The sequence below is a fragment of the Microtus pennsylvanicus genome, chromosome 22 (assembly GCF_037038515.1).
Source record: "Microtus pennsylvanicus isolate mMicPen1 chromosome 22, mMicPen1.hap1, whole genome shotgun sequence".
Classification (NCBI taxonomy): Eukaryota; Metazoa; Chordata; class Mammalia; order Rodentia; family Cricetidae; genus Microtus; species Microtus pennsylvanicus.
The window spans coordinates 14,673,743-14,695,586 of record NC_134600.1 but is presented as its reverse complement, the minus strand read 5'-3'; the positions used below and the strand labels follow the sequence as shown (position 1 = coordinate 14,695,586).

General features: G+C 40.0%; 1 protein-coding gene across 8 annotated transcripts in view; it reads left to right on the top strand.

Moving 5' to 3' along the window:
• Positions 1 to 21,844, top strand: part of LOC142839867 (uncharacterized) — an 88,548-nt gene that overhangs the window by 35,869 nt on the left and 30,835 nt on the right. For 2 of the 8 annotated variants that reach the window (XM_075956242.1, XM_075956245.1), the window contains exons 1-2: positions 1,915 to 2,022; positions 15,704 to 15,764. The exons of 2 other annotated variants lie outside the window; for them this stretch is intronic. Coding sequence is in view for 2 of the 6 variants with exons in the window: in XM_075956247.1 (XP_075812362.1) it covers positions 2,020 to 2,022; positions 15,394 to 15,520; positions 15,704 to 15,764; positions 17,040 to 18,342 (1,494 nt within the window). In the remaining 4 variants the exon portion in view is untranslated. Of the gene's footprint in view, positions 1 to 1,900; positions 2,023 to 15,393; positions 15,521 to 15,703; positions 15,765 to 17,039; positions 20,618 to 21,844 lie in introns of those variants that run through there. 4 more of the 8 variants (XM_075956246.1, XM_075956244.1, XM_075956247.1 and 1 more) reach the window with 3 other exon arrangements.

Genomic DNA, 21,844 nt, shown 5'->3' with positions numbered 1-21,844 from the left:
GAAGGCGATATGATTGTAGTGACACAGGACTCTCCATGGGGAACTGATTACATTCTCTGCAGAAGAACAGAGCAGAGCCGGCTGTACGTGGTCCCCAGAGGCCACGCCCTTAAGGGGCCGGGATTCGCACATCCCATTCCCCTGGGGACCAGTAACAAGGGGTAAAACTCTCCCATTTCCCAGGGTCCTCTGCCACCCAGGGATGCCTGGCTTCCTAACTGGAAAGCAGGCCTCACAGGAGGAACAGAGCAGTGGGCATGACCAGCGAGTCCCATAGGACAAGGGGCTGGGCAAATGGTGCAGCAAGCTGTCTCCCCAAGCCACGCCCCTACAGGGCTGGGATTCCCACTTCCCATGGCCCTAAGGACCAATGACAGAGGGAAGAACTCTCCCATTGCCCCAGGGCCCCTCCCCACTTGCAGGACCAGGGCCTTCTGACAATTTTATGGCAGTTACCCAATCAGGCTTTGGACCGCCTACCCCCACCTCCTGGCAATCATCCCTCCTGGGCTCTGGGGCGAATCTGACACACAGAAGCACTGAACTCTGCATAACCTATGCAGTTTGAGACCTGCAGTGCGCGCTCCTGAGCTCTGACTCCTTCCCACACCGGTCGAACAAGTACACAGCCCCGCAGCCATCTGTGCCTCCTATCCTCCCAGACTCCAACAAGAGACCTCCAGGATCGCTGGCGCCCCTCACTGCCAAATTGTGAAGAACGACCCAAGGCCCTCCCAGGAGAGCACTTCGCGGCCACGCCCACTCTGCTGCAAAGCCCATTCCCTAGAAGCGCTGGGCTCTGGCCTCCAGGGCCTCAGGCCTAGGCCAGTCCTGCAGCACCACCTAGGCTGCAGCCAGGAAGCAGCCCTGGAACCAATTCAAAATCTCTTTTGCCTGAGTGTCACGTGTCACTTCTAGCTCCCGTGGAGGCAGGGACACACCGCGCTTGCCTTGGAGTCAGCTGGCTGCGTCTTCAGCCACCCCAAAGTGCCTGGCTTCCTAATTGAAGAGCAGGCCTCACAAGAGGACAAGAGAGGTGGGCGGGACCAGCGAGTCCCAGAGGCCGCATGGCTGTTTCAGAGCGAATAGGAACCAAGGAGAACTAGGGAGGCAGAGACATACAGGGAATGGTGAGATTCATTCCACCAGTCCTGTTCATGTGGAGAATCTTGAATATTGCAGCTGCATGTTTTTATGCACCGGTCCATGGAGGAATGTGCTGGCTAACAGCAGTGCTCATAAAGACATTCTCCCTGGTTCTGTTATTCCCTACGTATCCAAATTTCCATGAACACTACTCTCTTTATTATTTTTCATTTGCTGGAATCTGCTCTGAATTTCAGGAATAAAACTCATAAAGCCATGGAGCTGTCATCCAGCGTTCTGATGGGGAAAATACCTATTATCTTGTTTGAGATCTGGTCTGCTTTTCATGGTTGTCTGAAATTGCTGTGACAACCAGGTAAAAAGTAGCTTCAGTTCATCTGACCTCACCGTGAAACCTGAGAACAAACATCTCCTTTTGTGACCTTAAAACTCTCTACCTGTTAATATTCTGGGCACCCTTCCCCCTGTGAGGCAGGAAATCTCTCCGCCCACCTAATACAGTGTACTGTAAAAGCTAGCTAGCCAAGTTGTGTTCAGTAGGAAAAAGGGAAAGTTCCTACGGAGTGAAAGAAGTCTGCATCTGCTTGGGAGCCAGGGGCAAGTGCTATTGAAATGCATATCTTGGCCGAGCTAGAAAAATCTTTGACTGGTGTGGAATGACCAGAAACCACTGTGCTGTGCCTTTAAGCACACAATAGCCCTGTGGGAGGTGTTTTTGTCACTCAGGCCGCACTAGCCAATCAGGCCCTCCAGATGACCTGCCAGTCAGAAGTCGTGCAGGGCTCTTCCGGGCACCCGGTTTCAGGTTTGGCTTTGAAGAGGAGCTGGCGCCAGTGGTTAGTGTGCTGTGGAGCTGCTGCCGCTGCAGGGAGAGGATGAGCTAAGAGTTTTGGCGAGCTGGGGAACCACAACATGGTGAGCTAGGGAAAGCTGTCTCCAGATGGGGAGCAGCAGAGGGTGAGGTGCGGGAGACACGAGGATGCATTCTCCTTGGATGTGGGGGGGAACCTGCCGCCAGATTCCACGCAGTTCTTGCTAATTCGTGGAACTGCAGGCAGGGCTGTGAATAACTCTGCTCTGTGGGCTTAATTTGCTTAGAGAGTTGGGAGCAGGGAGCTGTGTGTACAAACGTCTTTCTAGTCAACTTCTACAGGCTTCATGCATCTATGGAAACAAGTTGCCAAACTCGTAGAGGCTTAGATGCTGCAGTATCTTCTCGACATTGAGCACTTTGCATTTCACCTTTACAAATAATCTCCATTTATATTTAAGTTTGTGGAGGTTATCAAAGGCATCTCACATGTTGTGTAGCACTGTCTTAGTGTACAAGAGTAGAATTAGAGATAGAAAGGATTTACTAATGCTTAGAAAATAGTTAAGCCTCACAAAGTAGAATTTAGCTGATGGAAGACTGTGTTTAAAACACTCAAAAGATTAAGTGTATGTAAATCAGGGCTGGTAGAGATTAGGATGCTAGGGCACACATTGTTCTTTAGGGTTGTCCAGATATGTAGCTCCAAACCATTACAAAGAAGCCATCCCTGATTCACAACCAGTCTCTAGGCCAATCCCCATATCAAAGAAAAGGCCTCTAACAAGCTGTGCAAGGAGGCATTACAGGGTCCCAGCCAACCTTAAGACCTGGTGTGCCTTAAAGTTTCTGTTTTCTTTTTGAGGAAAGCACAGTTCTGACAGATGGGCAATATGACATCAGGTGACAAATATATGAAGAGTAAAACACTGTTGTGATAAGGACTGACCTGATCAATTAAGGCTTTCATTTAGTACTTCAGGCAGGGAGAAAGAACGGTCTTGAGAGCATTCCCTAAGGGGCCAATGTAGTGATAATAAAACACAGCTCCTTCTCTAAAACCAGGAATGTGTTTGGAAGAGCTGGTAATGGTCTGGGGCTAAGTCCTTTGTGGAGGGGTTGCTTCAGGTCCTGAGAAACCCAGTCTTCCCAGCATATAGAGCTTTGGTTTTTAGTCCCCAAGGCCACTCTGCACTTAGTAAAGTTCTTGAGATACCCTGTGTTCTCCTTGTGTAGAATTGTTTGACTAACTTCCTCCTAAATTTGTCCCATCATGTGATAGTTTCTACTGACTTCATAAAATTCTCCCATTTCCTTCCATCCCCCCCTAGAAGATATAAGATATAAGATGCTATTCTTTCTTTTTGTTGTTGGTTTTTTGTTTTTGAGACAAGATTTCTCTGTGGGTTAGTCCTAACTATCTTGGAACTCACTCTGTAGACCAGGCTGGCCTCACAGGGATCCACCTGCTTCTGCTTCCTGAGTCCTGGGATTAAAGGCATGTGCCACCAGCACCCGGGAAAATCCTCTTCTTGGGACATACCCTCTGCAAGACCTCCCCACCCTAGCTTTTATGTTTCTTACCTTCTACTTGTTCTATTTTTGTCATCCCCTGTGATTTCCTCAGAACCCTGTCACTGAAGAGTGGACTGCTGTTTCAGCTCACTGGTATACTTTAGAAATTATTCTGGCAATGTTTTTGTTCTGTAACTCTCCTATCTGCCTAAATGTCTAGCCGGCAAAGTGCCTGTTTCTATTTCAGTTGTTCAAAGAGTAACCTGGAGCCTGACCCTAAAGGATACTTAAGGATAACAGCCTATGTGGAATGCAAAATCTGTGTAGCTGGCTCCTCTTTGAGCATTAGCCGGAGATGGATGCGTGCCATCATTAAACAGAGCTTTCTGTATTAATCTCCTAGGTGTGTGAAGTGATTTGTCATTGGAAAGGCATATTAGTTCTACAGCAGGTGCATTTCCCTCCTGTTAGAAAACTTGTTTCTGAGACAACTTCTCTTATGTTGACTTAGGTGGCCTTGTTCTGCTGCTGTCCAGGACAACGACCTTGCTGTCCTCCATATTACACTTTCAAAATTCTTAAATTAGAAGACTGTACTACCTCACAGTTTTAAAATTATACATTTGAGTCACGTAGTTGACTGTCCGGTGCAGTTGCAGGGAAAGGATTTGCATGTGAAAACAGAGCATTCCTTCTGTCCTCAGACCACAATAGGAAAAATAGATTATTGTGTGCACTGCAGGGGGCACAGCATAGGGTATCAGCTGTTGGAGCCACCACTATGAAAAAGGGATAGTGATTTTGTAATTTCCCAGCATGTTTTAATGAATGTCATGTGACTGAATGCAGACCAGATTGTGTGGGTGTATAGATTGGGAAGGTTATCTTGAACTAATTAATATTGAATTTGCAATTAGGCCACTATCCTCTGCAGATATGATTGATCTTGCTTGACACAGTCATGTCAGCTCAGAGATTTGAGAAACAGGCCATTGACTGTAACTCTATGTGTCAGGTTACAGATCTCAGCAGCCAACATATGTATATGGGCACCATCAACCTATCTCTTATTAATGATATCTCCTCTCCTAGGGAAGGGCCTACTCTTTTTCAAAGTCAATATAGTAAAGTTTTATTTAATCTTAAAAATGCATTATTCCTATCATTTTTAGAAATCACTTTTTGGTCTTATTTTCAAATACTTTAAGTGTATTGCTGCTCTTATCTCTATTTGTTTCTGTTCTCCAATGTTTCTAGGTCATTAATACTTGCATTTTATTTCTTTCAAGTGATGTTGATTTATTGGTTTCTGTGTAGAGCAATGTCTCCTATAGTTTAGGCTTACCTCATGCTATGTAATTGAGAATCATTGTGAACACCCAATCCTGCCTCTGCTGCCCAGTGCTGGGAAGACAGTCCTGCATCCTTTTCCAAATTGGGACTTGACTAGTCAGTGAGAATAAAAATAGAGCAGTTCATGAGTGTCTACTGATCTTTCTGGCTTTTATTGGGGACTTAGAAGAAGAGAAACCTGTGCAAAAATTGAGCTCATTGACACTCTTTGAAGCTGGTGCAGACAGTGCAGGAAAGGAGAGAATGGAGGGAGGGTGAGAGCTTTCCTCCTTCGGTAGTAGTTGAGATTAGCTATGGGGAGTCAGGTCGTCGATTGTAGATGCTCTATGAATGTCCTGATTGGCCCTTGTCTTAATAATTGACTTATATTCTATTGTATAAATGTACCACATTTTTATCCACTCTCTGTTTGAGGGACATCTACATCTAGTTTGTTCTGGTTTCTGGCTATTATTATCCTATATCCAGTAACTAAAAACACAGTGGGGTTGAGCAGGTGTTCTTGTGGTAGGATGACTGGAAAATTCAAACAACCTCCATTCTTTAGGTCTATCTTTAAACGGGAAGTAAAAAATGTATTTGTAAAATGGAAATCAAAATTCTTTTTTTTTTCTTTTTTCGAGACAGGGTTTCTCTGTGGTTTTGGAGCCTGTTCTGGAACTAGCTCTTGTAGACCAGGCTGGTCTCGAACTCACAGAGATCTGCCTGCCTCTGCCTACCAAGTGCTGGGATTAAAGGCGTGCGCCACCACCGCCCGGCGGAAATCAAAATTCTTTGGAGAATAAGTTTTGCTTTTGTTTCCATGGAAAACACGAGGCTGTGAATTTGTTCCAGGTTAATATGGATGAAGTTTGATCAGGGAATACCCCCTGAATCTTGATAGGTGATATATATCAACAAAGTTTATAGCTGGTCCTCCCTGGTCTTGGCTATTTTCTCAAATTTTCTTAGGGACTTGTAGAGATGCCTCCACCCACAGGCAACAGGACTTGGTATAGAGAAAATGACACATATATTCCCAAGAGTTATGGTGTGGGAGGCTTTTGGTTATTTGGTGTGTCATGGATGTTTGCTGTAATTTAGGGAAATATAGGATAAAAAGATAACTATTTATCTCATATATTTTACATTGGTATGGATTTTGGTATAATGATCAAATTTAAAGTTAATTCCGTTAACTGTATGTTTCTATTCTTATTTGGGTATTGTCTTTATGCAGCTGATTTAAAATGCAATAATTAAGAAATGAGGTTACTAGTTAATCTCTAATAATCAAACTTGTAGTCACATTAGGTATGTTTTCAAGCTTATATCACTATATTTTAGAAAGATAGATCATTTTAAAACTCACAAAATATGACATTTAAGATGTTTAATAACCTAAGGGTTTTCATGACAATGAGACATATCTGCTCCTGGCAGCACCAATTTACTTAAAAAAAAAATGGGCATTGAAGAAACCATTGGAGTTTGCTTTCCTTGTGGCAAGGTTAGCCATTTGGTCAAGAAACCGTTTTTCCTTGACTGCTTGCTAGTATGCTGTTTAAGCAAGACATGCAGGACCCATGGGAAAATGACTGCTGACCTTTGCCAAAACAAGGGGGGATGGTTTTCAGGTTTCCTGCTTCACTGGAGAGTCTGCCAGGCATTTTGCAAGACAGAGAGGAAAATGACTGATTGAATTTGTCAGTACAAGGTGTAACAGTCTTTAAAATGCCCTGCTTCACTATAAACTCTGCCAGATACTGTAGTATCTGTTGATAATGGATGGCCCAGTATTGCGGAACTTTGGGTGACTGTCCAGGCAGCCAGATTTCTCTTATAAAAAGTAATATTATATTCTTCTCGAGTCTTTGATGGAACTAAAGAGTAAATAATTTTTAGAACTTAAGATAGTAAATTAGGGGGCTGGAGAAATGGCTCAGCAGTTAAGAGCACTGACTGCTCTTACAGAGGACCCAGGTTCAATTCCCAGCACCCACATGGCAGCTCACAACAGTCTGAAAATCCAGTTCCAGGGGATCTAACACCGTCACACCAATGCACATTAAAAAAAATAAAGATAAATAAAAAAAGAAAGCAAATTAGGTGTCAAACTTTTGAATCCTCAAGATAGGATAGATAGTAGAGTATTTTCTCTAAATTTGCTAAATATAAATAAATGTACTGAATATTGTAAATATAATTCTTCTTGATAACTGTTTTTACTGTATGTAGTTTAACAATATTAAAGTTAAGACCTTTCATTTTTATTGAGATACAAAGGGGAAATGTGGAATGTTAGATGTGTTACCTTTGTTTATGCTGTGGACTATTTACTGATGCAAGGACGCTTATTTGAGCCTGAATGCCTTCAAATACTTCCGGGTGTCCAGCTGCTTTGAAGAGCTCTCCATGGTGCCCCCATTGCCTTTTTAGACTTCAGATCTTGCCAGAGTCTTGGAATATTTCAGGCACAGCATGTGTGATCCTATCCTTAAAGGTGAACTCCTTGGCAAAAGTGGAAATGTTTTAAGGTAAACAAACTGAACTGTTGTTTTGAGGTATTTGCTATTTTGTATTTAATATTCTGGTTATTAGCTATTCACAGAATTATGGAGCTTGTTGGTATTATACATTTTGGCTGTTTCTATAGATTATGCTTGTAGTCTATTGACAAGAGTTGTGGTAATTGAAGTCAGAATGGCAAAGAGCCACCAAAAATTACCAAAAAATACGGGAGAGGAACTGAGGGAAAATGTAATATCATGAGCAAGAATGGAGACATGTGAAGTTAGTGTAACAAATGTTATATTTTATTATACTTATGTTCATCATACAAGGTTTACATTCTCCATTTCTTACTAAGGTCCTAAGCCTCCTCCACCCAAGCTGTTCTCCCTCTCCTGTGCTAAGTATGTTAGCTGAAGGTCGGGTACAGTCTCTAACAGAAATCTGTTTTTGAAGGTCAGAAACCTGGAGGAGACTTTCCAGACGCAGTGTAGATCAAGGTGGTGTCTCCCCATACATACAGAACAGAGCATTGCTTTTGATTTCTGCTTATATACTACCCAGTGTGTGTCATGGAGTTCTAGGACTGTGTCTCCTTGTTATGAGATAGTGATGTCCCTAAGTTCTGTTTTTCAGGAGCACTGTTGGGTGTAGTGTTATTGACTAAGCTATTTTTACATGTCTAAAAGACAATTTTTTTACTATGCTCATTACAATGAGGCTTCTGATGCACAAATATATTTGACCATGAATAACTTAAAATATGCCAGAATGCTTTGGGATTAATGATAGTTTGGCATATTTTAGGTACCTAAAATATGGGAAAAAATAAAAGTTGTATATGTGCAAGTTACTAGAAGTAAAGTTATTAAAGCAGGCATCTCAAAAACATAACTGATATTAAAGGAGGGCTTCACTAGCCTTCCCATCCTGTTTAAGGATAAGGAATAACTTTGTCATTATTCCCTCATTGGGTTTAATGGAAGCGGAATACTTTATGCAGTCTATCATGGCGTCTTAGGTGGGCCCTACCAAAAAGTTCATAGTCTAATAATTATGGTGTAAACAACTTATACTTTTAGTCTTTCTAAATATTATGGGTTCATTGTTTCCACGCACAGGAAGACATCTCATACTTCCTTGTGAAGATTAATACTTAGTACCTGTTGTAGTCTGCATATAATTGGCTCATAGAGAGTGGCACTATTAGGAGGTATGTGTTTGTGGCCGTAGGTATGGACTTGTTGGAAGAAGTGTGTCACTGTATGGGTGGTCGTTGACGTCTCATGTATGCTCATGCACATGCGGTGTCCCCAACCACTTTGTGTCGCCAGTGGGTCTAGATGTACAGCAACATGTCTGTCTGCACTCCACCATGTTGCGCCATGATGCCAGTTGCCAAACCTCTGAAAATGTGAGACACCCCAATTAAGTGTTTTTTGTTTATTAAGAGTTGCCATGTTTATGGTGTCTCTTCACAGCAATTGAAAACCTGCCTAAGGGCAGTGCAGAATTCATTACCCTTTAGAGAGGAAATATGAGAAACACTGTTAATTTTCCTTTTGGTAGCATCATATTATGCATTGGTTTGTGTACCTGCTCCTAAGGTGTTATTAATAAAATATCTATTGGTCCACTATAGCCATTCTTTATCATGTACTTGATTATAGGCATGGTTTGTCTATTAAAGGAACAGGACAGATCATTACATTCCCATCTCTCTCTCTCTCTCTCTTTTTTTTAAATAAAAAGGCGGGAGACTAGACCTAACTGCCTGAGACAGACCTACAAGATTTGCTGTTTGCCCTGATGAATTTTAGTCTTACGTTGTTCAAGTTTTCCCTAGCTGTTTCCATATTCCTTTCTTTCTTTTTTTAAATTTACTCTTTTCTCATACAGTACCTCCAACTGCAGCTTCCTCTCCCTCTACTCCTCCCAGTCCTCTTCACTGCTTCCTTCTCCACCAGATCCACTCCTCCTCCATTTAATTTCAGAATAGATCAGGTATCCTAGGGATATCAACAAAGCTTTGCATAGCAAGTTACAATGAGACTAGACACAAACCTTCATATCAAGGCTGGATGAGGCAACCTTGTAGAAGAAAAAGCATTCCAAGAGCAAGTAAAAGAGCCAGAGATATCTCCCCACCACTCCCACTGGCACCAGAACACCAAGCTACACAATAACTTATATGCAGAGTACCTAGTGCAGACCCATGCACGTTCAGTGATTGCAGTTTCAGTCTCTGTGAGTCCCTATGAGGCCTGCTTAGTTGATTTTGTGGGCTGTGTTCTCCAGTGTCCATTTTTATGTTAGGAAAATTTTTGACTTAATTTTTAAAATTTTTTTCTTGACCTTTGAGCTGTGATTCTTCTTTTATTCCTATTATTCTTATTTGTTCTTTTCATAATGTCCAGATGTCCTGGATGTTATATTTCAGAGAATTTCTATTTATATCTAATATTTTTGATTGCTATATCTATTTCATTTATCACACATTCAAAGCCCAAATTTCTGTTTTATGTCTTGTATTTTTTAGTGGCATTTGCCTCTAAAATAATAACCTAGAGTTTTTCATTTCCAGAATTCCTTTAGTTTGCATTTTTAATTGCTTCTATTTCCATTTTCTGGTCTTGAATAGATTCATTCATTTCTGTCAACTGTTTGTTTCTTTTTTGGCTTTCTTTATATATTCTCTAATATATATTATATTATTTTTCCTGCTTTTTTTTAAAGGAATTCATTTACTTCCTCCTTAAGGACCTCTATCATGTTTATAAAGTTTATGTTAACTTAATTGCACTTCAACTGTGTTTGAATATTCAGTGTGTTCTGCAGTAGGATTGCTGGAATCTGGGTGGTGTCATGTTGCTCTGTCTGTTGTTGATCATGTTTTTATGCTGGTGTCCAGGTATCTGGGTTTGAGGTGACTGTGGGTATATGTGCCAATTTCTGTTTGTCTTTGTTGCATGGGTGTTTTTTTCCTTGGTTTACATTTGCTGTCTGGTAATCTGGTCTGTGAAGCCTGTGGTTGAACTGGGGTTCTTACCCCAATTTGGGGGCTGAAAGTCTTGTAGTAAGTGTGGCCTTTGTTCTAGAGGGGAGTATCTGCCCAAGGAGATTGGGACTGAAAATTTGAAGAGGGGAGGGAGCTTGTGGATAGTGTTGAGGGTGCAGTGAGAGCATGGGGGAGGTCTGGGAGTGGGTGGCCTACATGGACTTCTGCCAGATGGTTTGTCTTTTGAGCACAGGGTCTCCACCCATGTTGCAGGCTACAACATAGGGAGAAGGAGGGAAGTGGAATTTGGGATAGTGTTGGTGGTTTTTTTTTTTTTTGAAAGAATGTAAGAGGTCCATAGGCTAGTAGCCTATGTGAATTTCTGATGGCTTCCATGGCTTCTGGTCCAGCAAGTGGTCTTTGCCTCAGTTTGCCTATTTGTTCTTCTTGCTGGTGTGGCCTGTTCTTGTACAGAGGCTATCCATTCAGTTTGTGGGGGGAAGAGTTAGTGGTGGTAGCTATAGGGCTGGCTGGGGATTGTGTCTGGGAATGTAGTGAGTGTGTTAGTTTCATAGGTTGGTGGACTGCCTACCTGTTTTTCTGACTGGGGTGATATGCACATGGGCAGGGATTGTCTGCTTAAGTTTGGGACTGGAACACAACCATATTCCTCTTTTTTTCCTAATGGAAATGCATCCTGTGCCATTGCATGTTGGAAAACCTTAGTTTGTTTCTTGATTTTACAAGATGTGTCAAGAGATTGTCTTGAATCTCAGAAAAGTTTTTGGACATTTGTGTTACATGGGCTATTACAGATTGTGAGGATCTAAGAACTTAGACTAAATGCATTTTCATTTTCTCTGTTTCTCTTTGTATTTATTCCTCTGTCATACAAAACACCCTGGCTGCAGCTTTTGCTTCCTCCACTCCTTCCATTCCCCCCAATACTCCTTCTCCTAGATCCACTGCTATTCTATTATCCTTCAGAAAATAGCAAGATTGCAAGGGATATCAAACATACACATAATCATAATCTGCAAAAATGCTAGGTACAAATGCTTATCAAAGCTGAACAAAGCAAACCAATAGGAAGAAAAAAGCCACAAGTGTTGAGAGAGGGCCCTTGTTATGTCCCGGTTGCCCAGATAGCTTACACCTGAAATAACCACACAGAAATTGTATTAATTAAATCACTGCCTGGTCCATTATCTCTAGCCTCGTGTTGGCTAACTCTTACATCTTGATTCAACCCATTTTTAATAATCTGTATGTCACCATGAGGCTGTGGCTTACCGGGAAAGATTCAGCATGTCTGTCTCTGGTGGTTCCATGGTGTCTCTCTTTGACTCTGTTTCCTTCCTCCCAGAATTCAGTTAGTTCTGTCTTCTCCACTTACCTAAGTTCTGCTCTATCAGGCTGAGCAGTTTCTTTATTGATTAACCAATGAAAGCAATATATAAACAGAAGGACCTCCTATACCACACAAGAACTGGCCAAAGAGTCAGAGACACCAAAACTTCTACAGTTGGTAATTACACAAACACTCAAAGCTAAACAATCACAGCACACATGCACAGGGCCTGGAACAAAGCCATCCAGTATCTATGATTTCCACTTAAGTTCTGAGCCCCTATGAGACCTGTTTAGTCGATTCTGTGGGTAAGGTTCTCCTGGGTTCCTCAAACCCTCCAGATTCTACAATTCTTATTGCACAGGCTTCCTTCCACAGGCTTCCTAGAGTTCAAGCTAATGTTTGGGTAGGGAATTCTGTATGTGCAACCGTCAGCTGCTGGAAGAAGCCTCTCTGATGACAGCTGTGCTAGGAATCAGTCTGTGATTATAGATGTGAATCATTTCATAGATTTTTTTTTCTGGTCAGTTATATTTGGTTCTACCCTAATTCTGAAAGCCAACAATTTCTGGTTCCTGGCCATCCTGGCAGTATCAGACATTGGCTTCCTCACACAGCTTGGACTAAAAGTTAGACCAGTCATTGGTTGGTCACTTCAGAGACTCTGAGGCACCTTTGCCCCAGCATATCTTGCAGGCAGGACAAGTGTGGTTGTAACGTTTAGTGGCTGACTTGATGTCCCAATCCTACCATTGGGAGCCTTATGTGGTTACAAAAGATGGCTCTGTATTCCTCATTACTAGGAGTCCTCCATAGTGCCTTCCTTATAGGTGCCAGGAAGTTTGCACTGCACGGTTTTTACATCTGCAAAACGCTCCCCGATTCCTGTCATCGCTCCCTCCTGTTCTCCATCTTTGTCCCTTCCTTACTCGTTTGATCCTTCCTGTTCCCATCCCCACCTGCCTTCACTGTACAAAGTCTATTCTATTTCTTTTTTCCAGAGAGATCCATGCAGCTCCCCTAAAGCCATTTTTGTTACTTAGCCTCTTAGCATCTATGGATTTTACTATCTTTAACTGTGATTACTGTGGTTGTACTTTACTTAACTGCTAATACCCACTTCTAAGTGAGTATATTATATTGGTCTATTGCTTCTGGGTTGCCTCATTGATTATAGTAATGAACTCATAAAACTAAACAACAACCAAAGAACCCAAATATAATGGGGTACACCTCTAAACAGAATTCTCAGTAGAGGAATCTAAAATGGCTGAAAAACATGTGAAGAAATGTTCAACCTGACAGAATGGATAAGATCAATAATACAAGTGACAGTTAATGCTGCCAAGGACACGGGACAAGGAGACTCATTGCTGTTGTAAATGCAAACTTGTACAGTCACTGTGGAAATCAATATGTAATTCTCAGGAAATTGGGAGACAATCTATCTCAAGACCCAGCTGTACCACTCTTGGGCATATTCCCAAAATCTGCTCCTCCATCCTACCACATTGTCACTTGCTCAACTATGTTCCCAATAACCAGAAACTGCTGTGTCTGTGAGAGATTGTGTTGATTGCTGACTGATGTAGGAAGTCCCTAAGAAAGTGGACCTGTGCTGGGATATGGAGCATTCTGAGCATGAGGTAGAGACTAAACAAGAGAGAAAGACTGTAAACAGTCTGTGCACATGGGTTTTCCCTTCAATTGTTGGCTTGAGTTTCCTTCCTAAGCTCCCAAAATGATAGAGTGTGATCTGACATAATCAACCAAAATAAACCCATATATCGTCTGAGATGCCTTCAGCTAGAGGATTAAATCATAAAGTCATTAAATCAGTTAGAGGATTAAAGCATAAAAGTAGTTTAGAACAAAAAGTGAAACACAAAAAGTGATTTTGTTGCAAGATAGAATCTGGGAATATTGACTTTTGGAAGACTTTAGGTGGCAGAAACAGAATGCTGTACATAGAACATAGACTATTCTTATAGGACCAGGAAAATGAAAATGTTAAGAGCAATGGCAGATTGATATAATAGGATTTCAGTTAGAAATAGATAAACTCCATAAGAAATTAAGCCCGATGTTATTTGTGTGATATTTTGGTTCCAAAATCTTTCTGCCTATGCTCTGGAAATTTAGTAAGGTGAATTAAAAAATGATGGGCTAATTTCATAAATGAAATATTGAATCTGTTCAATGGTTTTACTGATGACTCAGGTGTACAGTGGGAAAAAATAAGTGGGGCAGAAATAATGAAAATGAAAAGGTAGTTTCAGATGGCAGTCATGTATTGAAACAGACAGGAACTTTCAAAGAGTTTATTACCATTACAGAGAAGGCCCTTGCTTTGGAACGGAAGCTTGTCAAAGTGCCCTAAGGGTAAGACTCCATCCACATAAATCTTCAATGTAGGGAATTTGTGAGCAAAGTGATTCATAGTCTCAGGAAGCTACTTCTTTCAAAACCTTCTGCACCTGTGGTCGAAGCTCATTAGTGTCCTTCACAATTAAGAAATCACATTTTCAGCATCACCCATCATGTCTTGGAAACAAAAAAGAATCAAAATTTGAGATCATGGATTTTTAATTTATGGTTACAGTTTACCATTATTGCAGGCATCTGTGTTTGGCAGAATCAGAAGCTCAGTGAGGAGACAGTGAGAGTTGATTGCATGAAGCTCTGAGGATTGAAGCCTGGTGTTGTTGGTTGTTTCTTTTACTCTTTTCTCTGTTGAGGGCCTGCCACCCAGTTCTTAAATAAATCTTACACACAGAAACTTATTTCTTCTTATGCATGTCTGACCTTGGCTTGGCTTGTTTTGACTCAGCTTTTCTTAAATTATCCAATGTACCTTTTCCCTCTGGGCTTTTATCTTTCTCTATTCAGTATTCCTTTCTTTATTTCTTACTCTACAGCTTGCTGTGTAACTGGGTGATGACCCCTGTTGTCCTCTCCTTTTCTTACTTCTTCCTTTTTTCTTCCCAGATTTTTCCTCCCATTTATTCTCTTTGCCTGCCAACCCTGCCTATCCAGCAAGAGCTCAGCACTGCTCAGCCATCTCTCCAGGCCTGTGTTGATTATTTATGACCAACATTTATATTGCTAATGTTTCTATTTGTCCATTTGTAACTGCTTAAACATGGAGTTTCTTTTTGTAAAATGTCATTTGTGTAGCAGTTTAAATTGGAGCATGTCAGATTTCGGAAAGATGAACACAGAACTGGAGTGAATATATTTGTAGGAACTTCAGTAAAAACCTCTTGAGTTCTTCCTATCCGTTTTGTTTGCTTTACTGATTTTTGCAATGGAGACAGGGTCTTAATGTGTACTTCCACCTGTCCTGGACCTGATTGCATAGACTTGACTGGCATTCAACTCAGAGACAAATATACCCACCTGTGCTTTCTGAGTGCTGTGCTTAAAGGTACAATACACCCAGTTTGTCCATCTTATTTTTTCCTTTTGTAGTTAGTAACTCTTCATACAATTTTTATTATGTGTACTCTGTACTGCTGATCTGGTTACTTTTCTCTCTGTTAATAGACATATCTCTTGTAAGGTGATGTCCCATTCAAAGGGTACAGAAACAACAGAGTTGACCCTCCAGTTTTCTTCTAAAGTGACTTAGTGATTACACTATAATGTTTATGTCATGGAATAAGAGATGAAATACCAGAATCATATGACTATACTCTCAAAGAAGTATACATTTACAATGTTGTCAGTATCATGCTTTCTGTTGTACACTTGTATGGGATATTTTAGAAGGCTGTGACCTATGATGATGTGCATATCAACTTCACTTGGGAAGAGTGGAATTTGCTGGATCCTTCCCAGAAGACTCTTTACAAAGATGTGATGCTGGAGACCTACAGAAACCTCGCTACTGTAGGTAAAAATGAATTTCCTTTTTGTTTCCAAATAAGGGGACAACTGTTCCTTGGTTTTTGATAATCTGTTATCTGAGAAAGAAGAATGAGGGGAATAAATAGTTCTAAGGTTCATGGAAGATAGTAACTTAAATTTTGCACAATTTTCAATAATGTAACATACATTTTCTGGTACTCTATTTTAGGATACATTTGGAGAAACCATAATATTGAAGAACATTGTCAAATTTCTAGAAGACATGAAAGGTAATTTTCCTGTGCAAGCTAATAACAGTGTGCCTCTGATGAAACTATAATGTGTCCTGGAAGCTTTACACAAGAGCAACAGTGTAAATAAGCATGGCTTTAAGAGTGTTGATGATTAGTAAATTCTCACTAATCCATACACCTCAATTGCAGGTAGTTGAATTGCATTTGCAAGTCATTCTTCTAAGATACAAGCCAAGAAAACAATGCCTAAATAGATATCACCATTTGAATCATAGCACCACGAAAGCTCTTCTGTAGATCTGCCAATCCATTTACTTTTTGTTACTCATAATACAAGAGTTATACGCATTGAAGAGATGATAAGTATATATACAAAGCCTTCTACTAAGCCAGTAGTCCATAGTACATCTTGTACTGTGCATATACTTGCTGTGAGGCAGAGTCAAGAGTCAAGGGCCAATTGTTGTAGAGGAACTTTAATACCTATAACAAAAGTCTTTGAGGAACAGAAAGTCAAATGTAAAAATCTTGTATTTGTAATTTTTCCTTTACTATGAATGCCATACAAGCATATGAGCATAGGGGAATGGAAAGATGTAGCATACCTCTCTTTAAAAACAATTATAAGATAAGCAGTAGCCCTCATGTTGAGTATACTTGTTGAATTTGTTTCTCCTATACAAGTAATTGAATTGCCACCATCATGTTAAAACATGTGAAAAAAAAACTTGTAAAAAAGTCCTATGAGTTCTAGGTCTGTGCAAATACTTCTGGGTGTCCTAATTCACTTAGCAAATGTAATATCATTCACAGTATAGGAGAATTTATGAATGCAAGAAAGATGGTAAACCTCTGGGTTTATCTAGTTTTCTTCATATAGAAAAACATTTCCGTAAAGGAGACCCATGAAATGAAGGAATTTACCATCACATGTATCTTCAAAGATGCAAAGTGACTCTTAATTGAAAAGCAAAGCATGAGTTTTTACAGTTAGAAAACCTTAATATCAAGCCGGGCGGTGGTGGCGCACGCCTTTAATCCCAGCACTCAGGAGGCAGAGCCAGGCGGATCTCAGTGAGTTCGAGACCAGCCTGGTCTACAAGAGCTAGTTCCAGGACAGGCTCCAAAGCCACAGAGAAACCCTGTCTCGAAAAAAAAAAAAACCAAAAAAAAAAAGTTAAAAAAAAAAAACCTTAATATCTGATTCCTCTTTACAATGGGAACACATTTTAAGATTAATTCATACAGTTATGTAGGTTAAACAGTATATTGAATGTGGTAAAGTTTTAAATGTGCCAATTATCCTTACAGGCATGAAAGAAACCAAACTGGAGAGAAACTTTCAGTATATACTCAATATGTTAAAGCCTTTGCTTATGATAGTTATCTTCAAAAGAACGAAAGAACACAGACTGGAGAGAAACCCTATGAAATTAATCAGTGTGGTAAAGCTTTTGCTTATGTCAGTCATCTTCAAATGCATAAAAGAACATATGTTAGAGTGAAACCTTATGAATGTAATCAGTGTGGTAAGACCTTTGCACGTCATAGTCATCTTCAAATGCATGAAAGAACACACACTGGAGAGAAACCCTATGAATGCAATCAATGTGATAAAGCCTTCGCTCTTTATGAAAATCTTCAAAGGCATAAAAGAACGCATACTGGAGAGAAACCCTATGAATGTAAACAGTGTGGTAAGACCTTTGCTCATCACAGTAATCTTCAAATGCATAAAAGAACACATACTGGAGAAAAATCCTATGAATGTAATCAGTGTGATAAAGCCTTTGCTCATCATAGTACTCTTCAAATACATAAAAGAATACATAGTGGGGAGAAACCCTATGCATGCAGTCAGTGCAGTAAAACCTTTGCATGTCAAAGTAGTCTTCAAAAGCATAAAAGAACACATACTGGAGAGAAACCCTATGAATGTAATCAGTGTGGTAAGGCCTTTGCATGTCATAATCATCTTCAAATGCATGAAAGAACACATACTGGAGAGAAACCTTATGAATGTAATGACTGTGGTAAACTTTTTGCATGTCAAAGTAGTCTTCAAAAGCATAAAAGAACACATACTGGTGAGAAACCTTATGAATGTAATCAGTGTGGAAAGGCCTTTGCACATCACAATACACTTCAAATGCATAAAAGAACACATACTGGAGAGAAACCCTATGAATGCAATCAGTGTGGTAAAACCTTTGCATATCAAAGTAGTCTTCAAAAGCATAAAAGAACACATACTGGAGAGAAACCCTATGAATGTAATCAGTGTGGTAAAGCTTTTGCGCATTATAGTACTCTCCAAATGCATAAAAGAACACATACTGGAGAGAAACCTTATGAATGTAATCAGTGTAGTAAGGCCTTTGCTCGTCACAGTCATCTTCAAATGCATGAAAGAACACATACTGGAGAGAAACCCTATAAATGTAATCAATGTGGTAAATTGTTTTCACAACTCAGTAATCTTCAAATGCATAAAAGAACACATACTGGAGAGAAGCCCTATAAATGTAATCAGTGTGGTAAAGCATTTGCTCATCACAGTACTCTTCAAACACATAAAAAAAACACATACAAGAGAGAAACTGTATGCATGTAATCTGTGAGGTAAAGCATTTGCAGGTCCCTGTCATCTTCAAATGCATAAAAGAACACATACTGGAGAGAAACCCAATAAATCGAATCATTGTGGTAAGGCCTTATGTGTCATAATAATCTCCAAATACATAAAATAAGCCATTCTAGAGAAAAACTATAATTTAGTCAGTGTAGTCTTTAAAAACATGAAAAAAAGTCATACTGGAATGAAACTCTATAAATGATTTCAGTATGGTAATATTTTTCACCTATATAAGAGTAAAACTTTTTGTGTGCACTCAATCTGATCAAGCTTTTGCATATTACAGTAGTCTTTACATACCTGAAAAAGATACTGAGGATTTTTGTTATAAATTACTTTTTAAGATTCTTAGCAAACATGCAGTCATTTAACCAACAGCATTTATTCTGTAGAAAAATGAATTGACAGTGTCAACAATCTATTCAAGCTTTATGATATCCATTTTTATTTTGTTTGTACCAGCAAACCAATGGGCAAAACTGAATTCATGAATTTGTGAAGCCCTATGGGTAGAATAAAGGGCCAGTCAAAGAAACACACCCTGGTCCTGAAACCAGAGCCAAAGGAATACACTTTGTCCCTAAATCTATAACCAGTGAAAGAAACATTATGACCCTAAAAACAGAGCCAAAAAGTTAAAAAGGGCAGGGGAATAAACACATGTTGACACTCAAACTAGAGCAAAATAAACATGCTTTGCCCTTGACCAAATGTGCATAAAAAATCAACCAGCCCCTGAGTGTAAAATCCAGCCCATCTCTGAGCTTGTTCTAGCTCAAGATTGAAATCTGAGCAATTGCCACCCTCAAAATCTCCTTAGAAAACCTCTGGATCTAAGAAGCTCTATATAAACTGTGTGCTCTTTCACTTGGCTCCTGCCCCTTTCAAACCTGGCCAAGACACCCACTCTCCTGGATTCCTCCTTCCCAAATGAATCTCGTGACTGAGTTTTGTGTGAAGACCTTCTTTCACTGGAATGGGTCAGAAACTCCCTTGTAGAGATAAACTGAGATACAGATGATACCTCTGTGTGGTAACTCACTTAGCATAGAAGAGCAGAGAAGCAGTGTACGCCTCTTATGGGATACTCCTCTAGTGGAGTGGAGCAGATCAGCAACAGACATCTCTGCTGGGCTGCTCTCTTAGAATTATGGAGCCCAGCTGTAGTGGCTCTCTCTCTCTCTCTCTCTCTCTCTCTCTCTCTCTCTCTCTCTCTCTCTGAAACAGGATTGCTAGATCTAGTGGGGAGACCTTCCCCCACTGCAACACAAATCGAGGTATATTCTGAATTCCTGACAGTCAGGATTCCTTTCTCCTTATAGTTGTAGGTCCTCTGGATACCTTCCCTTCACAACTGTAGGTATTGCCTGACTCCAGACAGTCAGGGCACCTTTCCTTCCAGAGCTGGAACACTTGCACTGTGAATGCATTTAGTGAAGTTCATTTTGTAGTCCTTGTATTCCTTCTATGGTTTTTGTTTATCTTCTATTGTGCCTTTACCTAGAGATAGGTATTTCTGCTGTAACCTGAAAGAATGGTGTCCCCATAATCCTTGTGTCCCATTGGTTCTTGAAATATCAGGCCATGTGCGATCATACTTTTCAAGTAATGGTGTCTGAAAGGGTAGTCAGTTGTTCCTGGTTTTGTCTTTCATATTTTTCAAAAATTCCCTTGAGATTTTGTTGTTTGTTCTTCATCCTGGCTTGGACGTCAGCAATGATTCAGGGATACATTTAATCTCATGATGCTCATGTGATTGCTATATTCTCATACATATACACACAGAGAGACACAAACACACAAAGAAAAAAGAAAAATGTACAGTTAATGATTAATATGTACAAATTTTCCTTACAACAAAAATACATTAATCCAAACTATAAAAAATATTGCAAACTTAATGTCCAAGTGTAAAGGAATGTTTAAATAAATTTCTGTGTAGTTCAATGATGAAATGCAACAGACATGAGAAAACATTTTTAAAAAAATATTGGATTAAAGGAAATTATCATGATGTAATCAATGGGAGGGGAAATGGGCAAACCATCAAACATTGCATTTACTTCTGTCCTCATCTTATTTTTTTATAATTATTTGTCCCTTTGATATATGATTAAGTCTAGAAAAATCTGGAAAATTGTGGTGAGATACTAACTAACAGTTGCTTCCATTCTAGGCAATGTGGTTACAGATAACTACTCTTCACTTTTTCAACACTGTTAGATATTTCTAAATAAATGTGACCTTGAACCAAAAAAAATGATGGTATTCTTCTTAAGAAGGCAGGGGACACCTTGTTCCAAACAGATGGGCTCCATGAGGGTGTAAGTGATGGAGATGGTGATGCAAGCTCAGCCATGTGGGAAGACAGACAGAGAGGGTCAAAAATAAAAGTAGGAAATATTGACAGGGATGAATAAAATAGTTGGGAGAAGGACATATGTGGGATAGAATATGGGATTTACCTATACTATTTGCCATCCTAGAAAAGGGTGAGGAAGAGGGAAGACTGTGGGCTTCAGGAGATTTCTTGGATGGGTAGAGATGCTACCGCCGTCTACTGTGGTGCAAAAAATATGTGCAACACAGGTAGCCTGTGCTGGGGAACTCCTGCAGTCAATGGCCTTTAAGATACCTTGGGCATAATCTCATGTACGATAAATGCAGACAACAAGTGTGTCCAGGCCTTCCCAGGGAATTAACAACAGAAGCTGAGAAAAAATTGACTTTGATTGAAGAGCAATTACAGGAGGCACATGTGGATTGTGTGGATCCTAATCTTTTTTTTTTTTTCGAGACATGGTTTCTCTGTGGCTTTGGAGCCTGTCCTGGAACAAGCTCTTGTAGACCAGGCTGGTCTCGAACTCACAGAGATCCGCCTGCCTCTGCCTCCCGAATGCTGGGATTAAAGGTCTGCGCCACCATCGCTTGGCAATTGTGGATCCTAATCTTAACTGCATTCTGGTCATATACACTCCAAATATCCCCCTACAGGAATTTTAATGCAGAGGGAAGATCTTATCTTAGAATGAATCTTTTACCATATAAACTGAGTAAAAAACTTAAAATATTATGTGGAAAAGGTCACTGTGAATTAATTATAAAAGTAAAATTGAGACTCTGTCATTTAGTAGAACTAGACCCATCAGAGATTATAATACCTTTTACTAATGATGAAATTTTAAAAATTATGGGAAGACAATGAACCCTGACAAACAGCTTGTAAAAAATTTTGAGAGAGATTAATAGCAACTATTCCAAAATAATAGATTTTAAAGAGAACTACTTGGATCCTTCCTCTCTTTGTATGTGACACACCAGTAACTGGAGCTTGTAATTCTATACTTATGCAAATAAATCAGGATAGGCAGGTTACAAAGAAGATTTAAGTAAAGTAGAACAAAGCCACTATAATTCTGTCTAAAAGTCAGAATCACATGCTATTCTCATGGTACTAAGGAATTATACAGAACCTCAGTAT